Source organism: Chaetodon trifascialis, chromosome 20 (genome assembly GCF_039877785.1).
Source record: "Chaetodon trifascialis isolate fChaTrf1 chromosome 20, fChaTrf1.hap1, whole genome shotgun sequence".
Taxonomy (NCBI): Eukaryota; Metazoa; Chordata; class Actinopteri; order Chaetodontiformes; family Chaetodontidae; genus Chaetodon; species Chaetodon trifascialis.
Genome location: NC_092075.1, coordinates 209,267 through 228,559, shown reverse-complemented (window position 1 = coordinate 228,559; position 19,293 = coordinate 209,267). Strand labels below are relative to the sequence as shown.

The window sequence follows — 19,293 nt, the reverse complement described above, 5'->3', positions numbered from 1 at the left end:
ACATTTCTGATTGAAAAACTTAACTGAAGATTTATATCATGGATGTTTTCACTGTCATCTTTCTTTTTTACAAAAAGACCAAAAACAATACAAAATGTGCATAAAGTTTGTCACAGATAAACGTCGTTAGGTCCTTCCATGTTTCGTAGTGAGATCGCAGGGCCAGAGAAGATGTGGCGCAGTTTCAGGGTGAGCTGAACACGATGAACAACTGGCATCAACATCAGCTCGAAACTGTTTCATCAATACTTTGAGGGTAAATTCTGTGTAGAATTTTAAAGGAAATCTCTCTCATTTTGTTGGTAATCAAATACTTGTGTGGCAACAACCAAACTTTTGACCAAGGTATATTTCTGTGGAGTTTCCAGTAAGTAATAACATACGGCTTTGTAGTAAACTCGCTCTGAGACAATGAACCAATGGCACCATTATTATTCTTTCCAGAGGATGTGTGAGCGTGGTCGTTTTTGCAGAAAGAGGTCAGGAGATATTCTGCCTTCAGTTAAGGATATTTATTAACACACTGATAAAATAGAGCACATGTACATGGATCTCAGTCTGCAAGCAGTGAGCTGCAACCCCCCGCCAGAACGAGAACGCCTGACTTACGATTATACAGAGTTTGAAAAGGAAATGTGCAGCTATCTGATTGGTCCAAACAGGTGGTGATCATCGTGGTTTAGACTTCAGTGCCCCCTCCTTGGTCCACAGGCTGGTCCCAGCCTGTTGGCACATGACCCATCCAATCCATAGGAGACACGCCCTGAAAGAGAAGATGGCTAGACCCCCCCTCTATATGTAAATTATGTGTTACCTGACACGAGATACGTTACATTTAGTTGTCTGTGTTTTCTGAGGTTACTGAAGGTCACATTGCCTGTGTGGCCACGTGTGTGCAGCTTATAGTTACTGACGACATGTTGGTTGTGTTACTATGTGTGTGGAGCTCATTAACAGATGAGAGTAAATATGTAACTCTAACAGATGAGAAGCAAATTTTCCCTCAAGGGGTGTTAACAGGGTTTGTAACAGACACATCATGAGCAGAAACACAAACAAACAGAGCCTCCTGGAGCAGATCCCACCGCCTGAATCAATCCTTTAAGCGACACAGGAAAGTGCATGTACGACAGAGTTCCTCATGAGTGACTGCAGGAGTTAGCAGATGGCTTAACAGGCAAACCACGTCTTTATAAAAAGACTCTTTTCTTATACAAAATACCACCATTATTCCATATATAATACTGTGTGTTTGTAAATTAAGTTCAGCTGCTTATGAGAGTCAGCTCATATCAGTGGTAACTTATCTATTGTAGAATTACAAACCGGCAGGAAATGCAGCCCCCAGTCTGCTTAATAAAACTCCAGGAAGGAAAAACCACACTGACGAATCATTTCTCATGAAAGACTTTAACCAGCTCATTTTAAATACATAGTTCAAAGAGGAAAAATCCAACAAATCAAGGCCCCATTTTTACCAGAATTAACAACAGATTTTCTAATATCATGTATACGATTTCTCCATGAAAAAAGTGGATTACTTGGTCAGTTTTTTTGGCAACTTTTCTCTCAAGAGATAGACAGGATGCAGTATAAATGAGCATGAATGAAGTATGAATATCCCCTCAGCTTTCGATAAAAGAACCCGCCCCTTTAATGATAGACCTCTGAGGCAGATTAAAGCTGTTCTCTGCCTGATTCTTCATTGGATTAAAGTTGAGAGCACATCTTTCTTCTCTGTCCTTTTTATAGTGATGCCTAAATAACAAACTTTTTTCTTTACAGGTATGTCATCGATGGACGTTATGTCGCAGTTTTTTTAAGACAAATAACTCATTTGTTTAAGTTCAGACCTGAAGAGACCTGAAGCTTTAGAAAATGCTTTTCTAGTTTACTCTTCCCCTCTGACGCGCTGATCACCTGACTCCCCGCTACAAACACCGCCTACGTGGCTCCAACAAAGTCCCGCCTCTCGCCGCAGATTTGGCCTTATCATTGGTCCAAACTGGGACCCCCCCTCCCTTTACGTACTATTAGTTCCTCCCCCGTGTCTTGCGTCTAGACGTCATGACGTAGCCACACGGAACTGGTGCGCGAGCAGAGAAACAGACGGTGAAGAGACGAAGTTGAAGAAACGGACGTCAGTCTTCTTCTTCCTTTTCTTTCTTTCCGTTGTTTTTGCGACGGTGTTAGTCTCGTGTCTTGGAGCCAAAACGGAGCAGGAGAAGTAGAAGAATTCCCGGAAGACTTCCAGGTGAGCTCACGGTTTTTTTCCTGTGTGTTAGTGTGTGTAACTCCGCCAGTGACCTCTGCTGCTGACGTTATACAGCGCGCTTTGCAGCCAAACGAAACTCCCCAGAAAAACGTGCAGTTTAAAGCATCGCTGCAAGTAGCAAAGAGGGTCCGTATGTGGGGGTCGAATCTGTGACAGTTTCTGAACAGGACGGGTCTCGTTGTAAATTCGGCTTGTCTTCACTGCACCTGCAGAGTCGTCATTTCCATAAAGCCTCACCTTGTATGACCGGATTCACGTTAATCTCCGCCGCCGACTCCGTGTGTTGTGCTGGCAGAAGTTTAGAAGATTTAAAAGGGAATGGGTGGCGAGATTAATAATAAATGAATACATAGATAATACGTTAAAAGATGACGAATGACAGAGGAGGACGAACGAAAAACGGCAGCGTGAGACAGAAAGACAACAAGACGACAGAGACGTGACGCGACAGAGAGGACAGACAGACTGAAGAAACTAACGTTCAGCAAACTACAAACTAACAAAGTTTGACAGGTCAGAAGTCACCAAGCAGCACAGTTACAACAACTAACGCTCACTGTAACGTTAGAATAATTACACACACACAGTTACACATCCATACAATTACAGTTACTCATTTGGCAGATTTACATATGAATTCACACTAGAGTTGGGCGGTATCCAAATTTTGATACCGTCACACTTTCCCCACATTTTCCCGACTAATTAAAAATCACTGTGCAGGGCAGCGTGACGTGCGCGCAGTTCAGACGGTCATTGCTCACTCTGAGCAGCACCAGTCCGAACTTTTAGCAAACCAGAATGACGGAGAGCTCAGTTCAAAGCCTCCACCAAGCATCGGCACCCACACGAAACATAGTTCATACCCGACGAAATTATATGCACATGTCACGAAAGCACGAAAATAAAAGTCACATCTGCTGATTTCACCACTTCACGCAAACCACAAAAGCCCGGTATCATATGAAAGCAGAGTCTGATGATGATGAAGATGTCTGCCTCCTCACTGTGCGATGGAAACTGGGCGAGCTAGCAGCCAAAGAGGAGCAGAAACACCTTTGCTGAGTCGCACAGTACGTCTTACCTTTGCTGTTTTCAGTAAGACGTGACCACACTGTGACCACTGTTCACCCTCAGAGATTCAGGCCTGATGTGTGAGTTAACCTGCTGTTTCGACTCACTCTGGCTCCATTTCAACTAGGGATGCACCGATCCGATATCGGTATCGGTCCAAATATTGAAGAAAATTCTGGATCGGTATCGGTGACAATGGACCCGATACATAGGGGCCGATCTATTCAGTCTAAGGCCATGCTATAGGTGCTGTGAGTGGTGTCATGCACAAGCGACACGCAGTGCTGAAGCGCACATCATGTGGACTGCATCGTTTTCAAAATAGAGCGAGCGAACGGTCGGCTAACTGTCTCAGCCTACAAACTCGACGTCTTCTTGCAATACCTGCGCAGTAAATGTTCCGAGGGGAGGTGGTAAAACACCAAGTTATAACACGAACAACTTAATCAAGCACCTGCAGAGATTTCACGCCGGGGAGGACGCTGACTTCATTGAACTGAATAAACAAAAAGGAGGCGGTATGACGCAGCTAACTTTGACGGAGATGAAGGAGAGAGGTGAAAATTTAAACCTAATAGTGTGCAGGCAACAGAAATCACGGAGAGGATGTCCTGTGTCGCTTTTAAGTTTTAACTGCACGCTGGCTGGATGAGAGTTGCGTGCCACACAGTGCAATGCTCAATGCTACAAACTACCTGAGTCTGATGCACAACAGAATGATCCCAGTCTTTTCCACACAATGAAACATACCATTTGTTAGCTAATTCAGCGCTGTTTTTCTGGATCGGTACCGGATTGGTATCGGCGGTGAAAAAAAGGGATCGGTGCGTTAATTTCAGTGCAGTGATTTTCTGTGTGTAGCCTTTATGAAGCTGAATGTACAACAGGAAAGGGGGCAGAGAGAGAGGGGACGACACGCAGCAAATGAGCCGCAGGTGGGAATCGAACCTGTGGACACTGCAGAGGACTGACAGCCTCAGTACAGGGAGCGCACGCCCGACCAGCTGAGCTATAGGCCCAGTCAGCAGGACATGGACCAGGCTGTCGTTACTTGAAGCTCTGTGTGATGGTCAAAGGGGCGTCCCAGCGTCCCTCCATGTGTGTCATGAGTGACGGCTCGGACAAAAGTTCGTAAAGTTTCTCGTAACACAAGTCACAAAACTGTGAAAGAAGCTTCCATTGGTTACTGTTTCCTGTGTTTGTCAACATGATGGTTACGTTAGTGTAAAGATCAGCCATCATTTAGTGTGTGTGCGTGTGTGTGTGCGTGTGTGTGTGCGTGTGTGTGCGTGTGTGTGTGTGTGACGTGAAAACACTCTTCTTCACGGTACTCTGCCCAGATGAGCGCCTGGACACACCTGTGTTAAAACATCTGTCTTCCAGATGAAAGAAGAAAAAAACGTGAAACCGTTATTATTCTGAAAAATACTGCGATACACATTTTTGGTCGTCAGATTCTTCACGTGGCTCAGCATCTGACAGGGGGTCAAAGGTCAACACCTGCAGAAAGTGAATCATTTACAGAAGCTCGTCATCCTCATCATCAGTGAAGCCCACAGAGAGCTCTTCGTGTGTCACATGACTCTGATGCAGCTCAGCGTGACGTCCGGTCACGTCTGGTTCCATCGTTCTGGATCGCTTTGGTCCAAAGGTTCAAAGACGGACCTTCAAACTGTCACAGTTCTCTGGAGGTTCTCTGATCCAGGATCTGCTCAGCTGGAGGGAAACAAAGGACTGGAGCACGCCGACTGATCTCCAGCCATTAATAACACAAACAGACTCAGGCTTCTTCCAACCACCGACTCTTCATACGTTCACTGACAGCAGTACGAAGAGTTTCATGGAAACTGTCCCAGAACATGTTCAGGAGCACTGACCTGAGACCTGCTGAAAGTCTCCTGAAACAACAGCACGTGACCTGCAGCGCCTGTAAATGGCGGCCTGTTATCAGTTTTATTGGCTGTCGAACACACACTCATCTATGTCTCTCTCTCTCCTTCAGACAGTCTTTCCAGAGCTCGATCCCCCGTCGCTCTCACCTCTCCAGGTAAGAGATTCTGCTTCCTGTCTCTGTTTTGTCATCTTTACAAGAACCGTGCTGACAGTACTGAGATCAACCAATCAGGGCACAGGAAGCACAGATGGAGTTTAAGAAGAGGAGGGATGTTAAAGCTTTTAAAGGTGTCAATAATGAAGCCATGCTCAGTGAGGCTAAATGCTAACATCAGCATGCTAACCTGTCAATGTTTCCCATGTTCAGCATCATAGCTTAGCGTGTTAGCATGCTATCACATTAATTAGCTGTAAACACACTGTAGCTGAGGCTGATGGGAATGTCGTCAGTTCTGCAGATGTTTGATCCGGAACACATCAAACACATTAACATGTTAGCTGGTGATCAATCAGACGATCGAAGATGATCGATCAGACGATCAATAAAGGTTTTTCAGCTCATCTTGAGGGCTACATATCGTAGATGTGTGTGAGTGTTGGACCGGGCGAAATGTCCCCGAGCTGCTGTTGAGACCTCGGAGACCCCCGACAGTCTCACGTCCCGCAGCGCCCCCTGAGGCCGTGAGGGGAAACAGAACATGGAGTTTGACCTGAAGCTGTTCAGAGGTCGGCTGTTATCATGTTTATCACACATTATCAGTGTTTCCCAACGTGAGGCCTTCGAGACCTTCCCAAAGGTCACCAGATAAATCTGATGAGGCACAAGAAAAAAAAGGACAGACGAGAGACACTGAACACAGAGACAGAGTCCCTTTGAGACGTGATGCTGACTCAGCTCGACACAAAACAGGAAGTAAGTGTTGCCGATGGCGACGACTGACCTTCCTGTTAATGTTTCTCTGATCAAATTGGCTGATGGCAGATGGCACCTCGCAGTGCTCTGATTGGCTCGTTCTGCCTCCTGTAGCCTCGGGGCCAGAGAGCCAATCAGATTACAGCAGGATGTCTGCTCAGTGATGTCAGGCTGTTACGGCAGTGGGAGGAGCTGATTGGCTGCCGCGATGCCATCAGTGTTCAGTCTGTCTCTCTCTGTGGTCGAGTCAGCATCACTTTGAACCACGAGGCGTCAGAGAGGTAAGAGAGCAAGTTTCTGTGTGAAGCTTCAGGTGTGAGTTCACACTGAAGACCACCTGAAGCTTCACACCATCCCTGGACTCTGTCTGTCTGCCTGTCTGTCTGCCTGTCTGTCTGTCTGTCTGTCTGTCTGTCTGTCTGTCTGTCTGTCTGTCTGTCTGTCTGTCTGTCTGTCTGTCTGCCTGTCTGTCTGTCTGTCTGCCTGCCTGTCTGTCTGTCTGTCTGTCTGTCTGTCTGTCTGTCTGCCTGTCTGTCTGTCTGTCTGCCTGTCTGCCTGTCTGTCTGTCTGTCTGTCTGTCTGCCTGTCTGTCTGTCTGCCTGTCTGTCTGCCTGTCTGTCTGTCTGTCTGTCTGTCTGTCTGTCTGTCTGCCTGTCTGTCTGTCTGTCTGTCTGTCTGTCTGTCTGTCTGTCTGTCTGTCTGTCTGTCTGTCTGTCTGTCTGTCTGTCTGCCTGCCTGCCTGCCTGTCTGTCTGTCTGCCTGTCTGTCTGTCTGTCTGCCTCTCTGTCTGTCTGTCTGTCTGTCTGTCTGCCTGCCTGCCTGCCTGCCTGCCTGCCTGTCTGTCTGCCTGTCTGTCTGTCTGTCTGCCTGCCTGCCTGCCTGCCTGCCTGCCTGCCTGCCTGCCTGTCTGTCTGCCTGTCTGTCTGTCTGTCTGTCTGTCTGCCTGTCTGTCTGTCTGTCTGTCTGTCTGTCTGCCTGTCTGTCTGTCTGTGTCTGTCTGTCTGTCTGTCTGTCTGTCTGCCTCTCTGTCTGTCTGTCTGTCTGCCTGCCTGCCTGCCTGCCTGTCTGTCTGTCTGCCTGCCTGTCTGTCTGCCTGTCTGTCTGCCTGTCTGTCTGTCTGTCTGTCTGTCTGCCTCTCTGTCTGTCTGTCTGTCTGTCTGCCTGTCTGTCTGTCTGTCTGTCTGCCTCTCTGTCTGTCTGTCTGTCTGCCTGCCTGCCTGCCTGTCTGTCTGTCTGTCTGTCTGTCTGTCTGTCTGCCTGCCTGCCTGTCTGTCTGCCTGTCTGTCTGTCTGTCTGTCTGTCTGTCTGCCTGTCTGTCTGTCTGCCTGCCTGCCTCTCTGCCTGTCTGTCTGTCTGTCTGTCTGTCTGTCTGTCTGTCTGTCTGTCTGTCTGCCTGCCTGTCTGCCTGCCTGCCTGCCTGTCTGTCTGTCTGTCTGTCTGTCTGTCTGTCTGTCTGTCTGTCTGTCTGCCTGCCTGCCTGTCTGTCTGTCTGTCTGTCTGCCTGCCTGCCTGCCTGTCTGTCTGTCTGCCTGCCTGCCTGTCTGTCTGTCTGTCTGTCTGTCTGTCTGTCTGTCTGTCTGTCTGTCTGTCTGTCTGTCTGTCTGTCCCCTCCTTGGACTTTAAAGTGGATCTCTGTATTTAATGAGCCCAGTGTTTGTTTGTTTGTTTGTTTGTTTGTTTGTGTGGAAATGGAGGAAGTCAGAAATCTTGTTTCTAACCAACGTCGAGGCCGATTTTTGAACCAATATGATGACAGAAACGATTGGATCCATCAGGAGAGCGAGACTCAGGAAGCTGTAGTCCTCAGCCCAAAGCATCATGGGAACTGTCGTAAGAGAAGTGACCATGAACTGGTTTTGTTCCCCTGCAGCCATGGACCACATGAACCACATGGACCACATGAACCACATGAACCACATGAACCACAGCACCATGCTGATGGACGACACCCAACACCAAAGTCACACCATGGCCCCGCCCACCACCGGCGGACACGACCACGGAGCAGGAGGAGGGCATGATGGGCACGATGGGCACAATGGGCACAATGGAGGACACGGAGGGATGGTGAGGGGCGGGGCTTATCACTGCCATATGCTACATCATGCTAACATGACATCATGATGGCTGACTGCTACATGCTAGTGCGAAGTAGCTGCACTCTGGAGCTAATGGGCTAATATTGTGGTTGGCGTTGCCTAGGTGATGACCTTCTACTTTGGCTACACCAACGTGGAGCTGCTGTTCACTGGCCTGCTCATCAACTCACCTGGAGGTCAGCGTTTTCTCCATGTTTGTATTTCAATTTTCAGGGATTTCTATTTTTTATTCAATGTTCTAGACTTTTTCTTTATTTGGATAATTTATTTTAGACTTTTTAATTAACATTTTTGAATTTTTCATTTGAAATTTAGACATTTACTCTTTTTTTTAATATATTTTGAGGATTTATTTTCATACTTTTATTTACATTTTCAGATTTTATGTGTTTTTATGTCCCTTTTATTCTTTCCTTCGCCCCCCTCTCATCCAATCAGAGATGGTCGGGGCCTGTATCGGTGTGTTCCTATTGGCTGTCTTGTACGAGGGGTTGAAGATGGGTCGTGAGTCGCTGCTGCGTCGCAGTCAGGTCAACGTGCGCTACAACTCCATGCCGCTCCCAGGGGCTGATGGGACGGTGCTGATGGAGACGCACAAGACGGTTGGGTAGGTGGCTAACGCTAATGCTAACAACAACGCATACAGAAGTGGAGTCAGTTTGCGATGATTAGAAAATGAGGCACATGAATCATAATTATAATGTACTGCAGTGCAGCCATGCTAATGCTAACATTAACATGACTGCATAGCATTATTAAAGCTACATTATTGATGTTGCTAATGCCACCATGCTATACATCTTTATTAAAATGTTTTATGATGAATGGATTTGGTAATACTAAAAAAGTAATGGCAACGTTATATGAAATGCTAATGCTAACATAAATGCTAATGCACTTCTCTTTTCCTCTCCTCTCAGACAGCGGATGCTAAGCCCTGCCCACTTCCTCCAGACCTTGTTGCACATCGTTCAGGTGGTCGTCAGCTACTTTCTGATGCTCGTCTTCATGACCTACAATGCATACCTCTGCATCGCCGTGGCAGCCGGTGCCGGCATGGGCTACTTCCTGTTCAGTTGGCGGAAAGCAGTGGTCGTTGACATCACTGAGCATTGCCATTAGCTGAGTGCTAGTTAACATCACGTGAGGTTTTGCTGATCACAATCGATAAAACGCTAACAAACATCTTTCACGCTTTGTTAGCGTGCTTGCCAATCTGGAACTACAAATGAGAGTTAGCGCATAAAATGCGACACTAAATTACAAATGTTATTCATTTACCGCGGTGGCACCTTGTTTCAGGTTAACATGCACACTAACATCTGGAGTTAGCGATCATTTTCATTGTCGCGTTTTTTGCCATTATTACTTTTTTTTCTTTCAAACTCCTGCTGGTATGCGAGCCGGCCAATCACAGCTTGGATCACCTCAGAAGTTTTTGATTGGCCAAATCAAGTCACACTGTGTTTTATTTCCTTTTCAGTGCCATGACAACTGGAAGGTTAGTGCTAGCTGCTACTAGCCAAAGTGTCAGCATACGTAGCTCACGTATACACTTATTTTTTTAGTTAGATTGTTAGCAGCTTGTTAGAAGAGGCACCGATCACAAATCCATATTTAAACATTTATCTAGAATATAATATATTAGGGAATAGGTGTTTCATGAAAGATTTCATTTAAACTTTTTGATTTAAATGAAATGATTAAAACTTTTTTTGTTCTTGTCAACACACAGAAACTTCGTCTAAATTTTCTTTTTAAATGAAAATCAACATTCATGCAGCCAATGAGCCACAAACTAAACGTAATACTACACACTACGTGTAATACTACACGCTGACGTTTTACTTGATCTGAAACATCAGTTCAAATGTTTTACGAAACTTTTTATTGAGATCTTTGATTTTACTGAAGAATAAAATCTTTAAAAAGCTTATTTTTTTGGCTGTTTACAGTTTTCTAATGAAGAAGAACATCGTCTCACTAAACCTTGAGTCAGTCCTTCATTGACTATATTGATCCGCGAGCCGGCCAATCAGAGCTCAGACGTTTTTCTACATTCTCCAGTTTTCTCTTTGAGTTAAAACCTCGTGAAAATTTGAGAAGTTTCTTCAGACAAACACACCAGTTTGTATTTTTAGATAAATTTCGTGGAGGAAATTTTCAAGAAGAACTTTTCTAAACGCCCGTTTCTTTTCCCTTTCACGTTTGTCCTTGGCCGCCGCCGCCGCCGCCGGCCTTAAACTCGACACCTGTTGCCTTAACGTGGCTGACAAACGTCCTGATGCTCTTCTGACTGGAGGCCAGTGTTTGATTTTCAGGTGCTGCTGTTCATGTGGACGCTCTGCTGGTTTCAACTTTGGTCTCTTTTGTAGTTTTTTTTCAGTGTAGACGCGTGTTGGAGACGGAGGTCAGTGTCCACCAATGAAACGGACGGTTTGTGAGGAACGAGCACATGTAAAATACTCCTGTTAGTCAGACTGGTTCCTAACATGAATGAATGAACGAACGAACGAACGAACGAACGAATGAGGCCTCCATAGACGTCGTTGCGGTTTACTGTCTTTTTTTTCTAATGGATTCACACTGAGATGTGGGTGGAGTTTACTTACTGGACCAATCAGGTTGCGAGGGCAGATTGCAGTTATTGGATTTTTATTCAGAACAAAATTTAAACACCAAGTTGTTGACAGTTTTTGGATAAATTAAAGCTACTCTATGTGGCCAAAAGTATAGGGTCAGCCGTGTCCGTGCATATTGACCCCGTCCACATACTTTTGGCCATGTAGCATGCATCGATCAGGTGTGTGCGTATCTTTGGCCATGCAGTGCAGTGTTCGTAGATATCCACAGACTTTTGTCCACGTCCTGTCCCCAGGCTGTCCCAGAATCTGGTCGTCTCTGTTGATGTTGTTGGAAAATGAAGTTGAGGTTAAAACGTGATGAAAAGTGTCTGTGAAGGAAACTGTTGATCCAGAATATGAAAGTGTCTGAAAAATGTTTGAATCGTCACGAATGCTGGAATCACTGAGAGAAACTGAATAAAGTTTATGAAGAAACTCGTCGTGGTCTCGTCTGTTCAGAGGAAATGAGCTCCAGATCAAATAATTCCATGCTTATCAAAATGATATGATTGGGTGAAGCATTTTAACGCTTGAGATAAATGATGAAAAGAAGAATGAGACGCACTTTGAATGCATCCTGTCAAGAGTCGCTTGATTTCTCCTTTCTGTCGTATTTGCAGACTTTAAACTGTTTGAAGCACACTGACTGATCCTGGATCAGACTGCACAACAAAAGATTTTCACTTCTCTGAACCAATCAGGTAACAAAGGTTTTTCACCTGTTCCTGCTCATGTAGTTTGAAATGACATTTGTCTTTGCTCAATTTGTACAACAAAAGAAAAAGAATCTGTTTGAGACAGATCCAGAGTCTGATCCAGATCAACGAAAACCTTCCGAACAGGAAGTGATGTTAAACTTCCTGCTGGCTTTTGCAAACATCAGGTGTGTCAAATGTTTGTGGACAAGTTTGAATCTTGTCATTAAGGTAAATTACAGCCAGTCAGTTTCTGATAGCTCTGATGATGAAACAACCCTGAACTTGTTTGAACTGTCCCAGCGCTGACACACTGACAAAGCTTTCCCACATGTGAGTGTTATAACACCATCTTAGCAAAATCACACACACTGAAAACCTGTTTAAAATGTTCCAGGATTCAAACTGTTCAGCCTTAAGACTAAATCATTGACTAAAGTCAAAAAGCCTGGAGACAAGCTGGATTCAGTCAGACCAGACTGAACCTCTACTGCTGACCTGAGGGCGGCGGTAATGAGCCGCACACCGCGAGACTGCCGGAAATAAAGGAGAACTTCCGGGTGGCGGGTGACAGATACTGTTGTTTTGCTGCGGGTCAAATGAATCAGGGACGAATATTCCTCTTTTAAATCGTTTCTCCAGTTATTTTACCGGGGCGTGAATGTGTCCGGTTGGTGACCTGTAACATCCGTTAGCCGGATCTCAGCCACACTCCTCCCGCTGTTAGCTCACGCACCGACCTCTGATGGCCTCCAGGCGGCCTGACAGCTTTGACGGGCTCGGCTACCGCGGCCGCGACGACCCGCTGTACGGGGCGGGCTACCCGGTCAGAAGCGCAGGAGGCCCGGCGGAGCTGCAGCACCACCACTGGGTCACCACGCCGCCGGACATCCCGGGTAGCCGTAATCTGCACCACGGAGAGCGGACACCTCACTACGACGAGCCACTGGGAGAGCCCGGAGGTCCCGGAGACGCAGCCGGCTGGGATGCTCCGCAGCCAGGCGTACCGCCAGCTGGTGGGTTGGTAATTTTACAATGGGAAGACGTTGGAGCAAGCTCACGGCTACATTGCGCTAATGTTCCTGTTTATGTAAGGGTGGCGTTGTAAGTTAGCTTTTAGGCTAATGATAGAACGGGAACTGAACGGAACAAGCTTACAACTCCACAGCTAACAGACAGGCGTCTGCGTGTGTCAGGACCGACATGGTTATCGGCTGACAGGCTGCTATGTCAGCAAGAAATAGTGAAGGGAGACTAATGCTAACTGCTCGTTAGCTTGCAGGCTAATGACAGGAGTATTAGCCTGCAGGCTAATGACAGGAGTATTAGCCTGCAGGCTAATGACAGGAGTATTAGCCTGCAGGCTAATGACAGGAGTATTAGCCTGCAGGCTAATGACAGACAGGCTGTCTGTGCAGCAGGCTTGTTGTTTGTCAGGAAACAGGCAAGTTAGCTTTGAGTTATTTTCATTAGAGCAAAGCTAATGAATCATATCACTCAAAATAGTCTCATAATTTGGATGTTTTTATTTTCGTTTTATTTCTTCCAAACATTTCATCATTTTTTTCCTTCCTGTCTTGGTGGAAACGAGCTTCCATATTTTTATCTCCAGTTTCTCTTTTGTTTTTATATGAGAAGATAATTCATCACAGAGCAGTGAAAGGAGCAAAAAGTACAAAACAGACATTCACTGAATAAGTTTGTATTTTTGTCATTAGTAGAAATATCAGTAATGACTTCTTCTTCTTCTTCTTCTTCTTCTTCTTCTTCTTCTTCTTCCTGCAGAGCAACTGAATCGATTTGCAGGCTTTGGAATTGGACTCGTCAGGTTGGAAATTATGTATTATTAATTGATAATCAATCATATAATAATGACATCTGTTCACGTTGGTGTCTGAGTGAAGGACGGAGCTGTCAGTCATCAGAACACCTGATGACAGGGATGAGAAAACAGGAAGGAAATAAACAGAAATGATTTTCAAAATAAGTGTCACTAAATAAACCTCTGTCTGTCTGTCTGTCTGTCTGCCTGTCTGCCTGTCTGTCTGTCTGTCTGTCTGTCTGTCTGTCTGTCTGTCTGCCTGCCTGTCTTTCTCTCTCTGTCTGTCTGTCTGTCTGCCTGCCTGCCTGCCTGCCTTTCTCTGTCTGTCTCTCTCTGTCTGTCTGTCTCTCTCTCTGCCTGTGTCTCTGTCTGTCTGTGTCTGTCTTTCTCTGTCTGTCTGTCTGTCTGTGTCTGCCTTTCTCTCTGTCTTTCTCTCTGTCTGTCTGTCTCTCTCTCTGCGTGTGTCTCTGTCTGCTGTCTGTCTCTCTGCAGTCTGTTCACTGAGAACGTCCTCGCTCACCCCTGCATCGTCTTCCGCAGACAGTGTCAGGTATCAGCTTGCCTTCTAATCAATAGTGGATCAATAACCTTCAGACATGTTTTTCTGTTTCCAGCTTTGAGTTCATGACTCTGCTCTCTGATTGGCTGTTTGTCTCAGGTGAACTACCATGCCCGCTGTTATCACCTGACTCCTTTCAGCGCCGTCGCCGTCATGTACTCCATCACCAAGGCTCAGGTACGAGCTCGTGGCCTCATTCATGAAACGTGTGTAGAAAACATGAATTATTGATGAAATTATTGATCAATAAAATGAATCCTTTCAAATGTTGACCTGATGTTTGCTGAAGGGTCTGAATCTGAAACCAATCACAGTAAACTTCCTGTGATGTCATCATCTCACTTCCTGTTTTAATATGAATGTACAATATTCCAATCGTCACAACCTGCTGCTGCTCAGGGCGTCAAGGCTCTGTGGAAGGGGATGGGCAGCACCTTCATCGTCCACGGCATCACGCTGGGCGCCGAGGGCATCATCAGCGAGGTCACGCCGTTACCACGGTAACACAGCCTCTGCTCACTGTGCACTATTAAACTACGGTCACTGTAGTTTTTCAGTACTGTCGTTCTGCAGTACTACTGCAGTTCCAGTGCAGTATTCGTGCAGTTTCGCAGTGTTTGTCTGTCTGCAGGGAGCTTCCTCACAGGTGGACCTGGAAACAGCTGGCTGGACATTTACTGCTCAAAGGGTCGGTTCACTTCTTCTTCTGTGGTTTGCTGGAAAACTTTTCTTCTTCCTTCATGAAGAACCTGCTTTAAGTTTCTGTGTTTAATCTGAGGACATGTCTCTCTGTCTGTCTCACTCTCTGTCTGTCGTGTCCCCCCCCCCCCCCCCAGGTTAACGGCTGTGGTGGCTCTTCCGTTTTACTGTGCCAGCCTGATCGAGACGGTCCAGGTCACTATAGATTATTGATTGATTGAATCGTTCTCGTGCGTTGTTGAACAGGAACACGTTGATTGAACACGATCTGCTGAAGTCATCTGATTCAACGAAAGCATGTTTAGTTTTACTGAGAAAATATTTTCACATATTAATGAGATATTTGTCTCATTATTCGTCCAATCTCATGTCTGCTGTTTGCCGACGTGTGATTGGACACCTTAGATTTAGTGTGATAATGAGAAGCTGGCGACTCGGTCGTCATCTTTTCGTTCTCAGCAGCAGAAGTAGAATTCATTCAGTCAAAGGCAGAAAATGAAAAGTGAGATGAAGATGAACGGATGAGGATGAGGATGGTCACATTGTCTCGTGTCTCCGCAGAGTGAGATCGTCCGGGACGACTCGTCCTCCGGTCTGCTGGACTGCGTCCGTGAAGGTCTGACTCGGCTGTTGGGTGTCGGAGCACCTCACAGCCGTCGTCTGCTTCCTCTCAGCTCCGTGCTGCTTCCCGCCGCGCTGCACGCCGTCCTGCGATATGCCATTGCCGCCTCCGTCCAGCGGGCAGCGCTGTGGCTGCATCAGCGGGGCAGGAAGCAGCGGGCCGACCCCAACAACCTTCTGGACGCCTACTTCCCTGAGCTGGCAGCGGCATGGGCGGGCTCTCTGGTGGCCGACGTTGTGCTGTTTCCTCTGGAGACGGCGCTGCACCGCCTCGGCCTGCAGGGCACGCGCACAATCATCGACGCCACCGACGGTGCGGTCGCCGTGGTGAATGGGGGCAGCCCGCTGGTCCTGCCTGTCAACACGCAGTACGACGGCTTCTCCGACTGCTTGCACGCCATCCGCCGCAAGGAGGGCACGGCCGGGTTTTACCGCGGCTTCGGAGCGCTGGCAGCGCAGTACGCGCTGCACGGAGCACTGCTGGCGGCGGCGAGGACGCTACTGAGGCTGCTGCTGCTGGAGGGGGGGGGGGGCTAGAGCCCGCATTACCACGGAGACCACGCAGCATCACTTCCTGTACAGAGGTCAGCTGTTCCCATGATTCATCTCTGCTGGAGTGGTGTTTTACAGACAGTGCAGGTGTTTGTTAGAAGAAGAATACAAGCCTCCTGATTGGTCGAATTGTTCCAACGAGAAAAAAAACTGATATTTGTTTTGTCCTGGTGGCTGATCGACGATTAATAAAATAAGACAATGAGAAGTCAATGATGTATGTGTGAAGTCACAAACGTCTTCATTTGTCCTAAAAGTACAAATACACACAGTACAAACACGTCGTTCTGGACACTATAGCAACCGTGTAAAAATACCATAGCAACCACAGTAACTGACCAGAGTCTGCCTGAGGCTTCGCCTGTTTCTGCCACCACACCTCACCGCTCCACTTCCTGTCCACTGCACCTCACCGCTCCACTTCCTGTCCACTGCACCTCACCGCTCCACTTCCTGTCCGCCACACCTCACCGCTCCACTTCCTGTCTGCCGCCGTCTGACATCAGTCTTTACAGTGAGCACGTTTCCGGCTCGCCGCCATGTTTCCACTGATTGGTTGAAGCTGCTCAGTGTCAGACTGACGCTCACTGCTGGTAGAAGAACAACTACCCAGTTTCTGTAGGATGAATCCTCACCTTCTTGATTTGCCGCCACCAGGCCTGTAAGCGGATCCCAGAGCTTGATCGGTTCCTTCCTGTAAAGAATTCAGTCAGTGGGATCGTGAACGATGACCGTGGCTGTTTTCATCACATCACTCATTTTTCACTTCAGTGTGTGCGAACACTTGATCGCTGTCATCCTTCAGCCCACCCGGCCTTTCTTCAGGAGAAAACTCCAGGTCGTGTTTAGCCTAGCTTAGCACAAAGGCTGGAAGGAAGGGGAAGGTGTTAGCCTAGCTTAGCTCAAAGGCTGGAAGGAAGGGGAAGGTGTTAGCCTAGCTTAGCACAAAGGCTGGAAGCAAGGGAAAAGTGTTAGCCTAGCTTAGCACAAAGGCTGGAAGGAAGGGAAAAGTGTTAGCCTAGCTTAGCATAAAGGCTGGAAGGAAGGGAAAAGTGTTAGCCTAGCTTAGCATAAAGGCTGGAAGGAAGGGGAAGGTGTTAGCCTAGCTTAGCACAAAGGCTGGAGGCAAGGGAAAAGTGTTAGCCTAGCTTAGCACAAAGGCTGGAAGGAAGGGAAAAGTGTCAGCCTAGCTTAGCATAAAGGCTGGAAGGAAGGGGAAGGTGTTAGCCTAGCTTAGCACAAAGGCTGGAAGGAAGGGGAAGGTGTTAGCCTAGCTTAGCACAAAGGCTGGAAGGAAGGGGAAGGTGTTAGCCTAGCTTAGCACAAAGGCTGGAAGCAAGGGAAAAGTGTTAGCCTAGCTTAGCACAAAGGCTGGAAGGAAGGGGAAGGTGTTAGCCTAGCTTAGCACAAAGGCTGGAAGCAAGGGAAAAGTGTTAGCCTAGCTTAGCATAAAGGCTGGAAGGAAGGGAAAAGTGTTAGTCTAGCTTAGCACAAAGGCTGGAAGGAAGGGAAAAGTGTTAGCTTAGCTTAGCATAAAGGCTGGAAGGAAGGGAAAAGTGTTAGCCTAGCTTAGCATAAAGGCTGGAAGGAAGGGGAAGGTGTTAGCCTAGCTTAGCACAAAGGCTGGAAGGAAGGGGAAGGTGTTAGCCTAGCTTAGCACAAAGGCTGGAGGCAAGGGAAAAGTGTTAGCCTAGCTTAGCACAAAGGCTGGAAGGAAGGGAAAAGTGTCAGCCTAGCTTAGCATAAAGGCTGGAAGGAAGGGGAAGGTGTTAGCCTAGCTTAGCACAAAGGCTGGAAGGAAGGGGAAGGTGTTAGCCTAGCTTAGCACAAAGGCTGGAAGGAAGGGGAAGGTGTTAGCCTAGCTTAGCACAAAGGCTGGAAGCAAGGGAAAAGTGTTAGCCTAGCTTAGCACAAAGGCTGGAAGGAAGGGGAAGTGTTAGCCTAGCTTAGCACAAAGGCTGGAAGGAAGGAAAAAGTGTTAGCCTAGCTTAGCACAAAGGCTGGAAGGAAGGGGAAGGTGTTAGCCTAGCTTAGCACAAAGGCTGGGAGGAAGGGGAAGGTGTTAGCCTAGCTTAGCACAAAGGCTGGAAGGAAGGGGAAGGTGTTAGCCTAGCTTAGCACAAAGGCTGGAAGCAAGGGAAAAGTGTTAGCCTAGCTTAGCACAAAGGCTGGAAGGAAGGGGAAGGTGTTAGCTTAGCTTAGCACAAAGGCTGGAAGGAAGGAAAAAGTGTTAGCCTAGCTTAGCATAAAGGCTGGAAGCAAGGGAAAAGTGTCAGCTCCATCAAAACGTGTCTTCTGTCTTGTGGTCATGTGTCACCATGGAAACGTAGTGTCACTTCCTTGTCCAGTATGAAAGCATGAAGTCATGATCCTGTGTTAGAAATAATAATAATAATAATACTCTGTGTTTAATGACTGGAAGCTGATTGGTCGCCCACAGTCCAGGTGTACTTGGATCAGTGTGTGTACATACATGAATACCTGCAGAGGAAACTTTAACGTCGTCAGCCAACAACAAAAAACTATTTGTATAAAGTTGTAAAAATGAAAAAAAGTTCTGTGTATTGAAAGAAATGTAGATTGAGAAGAAATTCTATGTGATTCTTAAATATTTAAATCAAAGAGTGAAGAACGAATCAGTCTGTGCAGATTAAATAAATAAATAAAATAATAAATGCCAAATGTTTCAGGTGTGAACTGAAGTGGATTCACTGATGTTCGTCTTCTTAATGTCACGTGTTGAAACCACAAACGTTTGCTGTTCATTTGATTTGATGTGAAATAAAATCTGCTGTATGAAGATGAAGATGCTGCTGCCTCATCACTGTCGCTTCATCGACAAGTGCTTCAGTCAATACACGGAAGTGTATGTATATGAGTGTGTACAGTACATGTATAGTACATAGAAACAAACATGAAGGTCACAGATGTCGTTCCAATAAGTGATCAATAATCAATGTAAGTGCATGTTAAGCACGTGTGGTTTTGTGTTACTTTCAGGATTTTTAAATGAAAACAAAATGTTTGCTTACTTGTCCTCGTGGTGAACAGGTTACCTGTCCAGGTGTAACTCGACCAATGTCAGCTTGGATCGGCTCCAGCCCCCACGTGACCCTCCGAAAGATGAAAGTTTGTCAATGATGGACGTTTTTTCTTTTTCTTCTGTCTTCTTACTTTCTTTGCTTGATTTTGTATCAGATGGTTATAAATCCAGATTATTTTTGTTCTATTTATAATCCTGTTTTTGTCATGTCACAGGTTTATCTTAAATAGTTTTATTTATTATTTTCTGATTTCTTTGTTGAACTTACTCTACAAATTTGAATCCTACTTTCGTTGAATAGATGAATAAAGTTTTGGTTTCTGTACTTTGGTTGTTTTCTTTATATTAATTAGAATTCTATACATTAAAAATATCTTTATATTATTTATTTTATTTCCTCTTATCGTGTTTCCTGCTGTGGTCA

At 46.3% G+C, this 19,293-nt stretch overlaps 2 protein-coding genes across 5 annotated transcripts; both read left to right on the top strand.

Annotated features, from left to right (window-relative positions):
* The first annotated feature begins 2,064 nt into the window (after window positions 1–2,064).
* On the top strand, window positions 2,065–11,313 carry slc31a1 (solute carrier family 31 member 1). Of its 3 annotated transcripts, none has more exons than XM_070989632.1 (6): window positions 2,065–2,254; window positions 5,352–5,396; window positions 8,026–8,222; window positions 8,358–8,430; window positions 8,693–8,861; window positions 9,175–11,313. In XM_070989632.1, the coding sequence occupies exons 3-6, from the start codon at window positions 8,028–8,030 to the stop codon at window positions 9,374–9,376; spliced, it is 639 nt and encodes a 212-aa protein (XP_070845733.1). In that variant the 5' UTR covers window positions 2,065–2,254; window positions 5,352–5,396; window positions 8,026–8,027; the 3' UTR covers window positions 9,377–11,313. The 3 variants fall into 3 exon arrangements, with proteins under 3 accessions (XP_070845733.1, XP_070845734.1, XP_070845732.1); XM_070989633.1 differs by having other exon boundaries at window positions 2,076–2,254; window positions 5,352–6,436; XM_070989631.1 differs by lacking the exons at window positions 2,065–2,254; window positions 5,352–5,396 and having other exon boundaries at window positions 6,845–8,222.
* Window positions 11,314–12,093: 780 nt separating this feature from the next.
* On the top strand, window positions 12,094–18,655 carry slc25a46 (solute carrier family 25 member 46). Of its 2 annotated transcripts, XR_011603429.1 has the most exons (9): window positions 12,094–12,589; window positions 13,359–13,401; window positions 13,888–13,945; window positions 14,054–14,131; window positions 14,354–14,454; window positions 14,586–14,642; window positions 14,791–14,848; window positions 15,215–17,088; window positions 17,131–18,655. XR_011603429.1 is itself a non-coding variant. In XM_070989409.1 (8 exons), exons 1-8 carry the CDS (start codon window positions 12,319–12,321, stop codon window positions 15,809–15,811), a joined length of 1,263 nt encoding a protein of 420 aa, XP_070845510.1. In that variant the 5' UTR covers window positions 12,094–12,318; the 3' UTR covers window positions 15,812–18,655. The 2 variants fall into 2 exon arrangements, 1 of the variants encoding a protein (XP_070845510.1); XM_070989409.1 differs by having other exon boundaries at window positions 15,215–18,655.
* Window positions 18,656–19,293: the final 638 nt, after the last annotated feature.

Bases quoted from the DNA above. Each gene is read 5' to 3' on its own strand.
- slc25a46 (XM_070989409.1), top strand. From the start codon at position 12,319: ATGGCCTCCAGGCGGCCTGACAGCTTTGACGGGCTCGGCTACCGCGGC. The intron at 12,590-13,358 runs GTGGGTTGGTAA...TTCTTCCTGCAG, and splicing joins GCCAGGCGTACCGCCAGCTG to AGCAACTGAATCGATTTGCA. The intron at 14,849-15,214 runs GTCACTATAGAT...GTGTCTCCGCAG, and splicing joins GCCTGATCGAGACGGTCCAG to AGTGAGATCGTCCGGGACGA.
- slc31a1 (XM_070989631.1), top strand. From the start codon at position 7,974: ATGGGAACTGTCGTAAGAGAAGTGACCATGAACTGGTTTTGTTCCCCT. The intron at 8,431-8,692 runs GTCAGCGTTTTC...TCATCCAATCAG, and splicing joins GCTCATCAACTCACCTGGAG to AGATGGTCGGGGCCTGTATC. The intron at 8,862-9,174 runs GTAGGTGGCTAA...CTCTCCTCTCAG, and splicing joins GAGACGCACAAGACGGTTGG to ACAGCGGATGCTAAGCCCTG.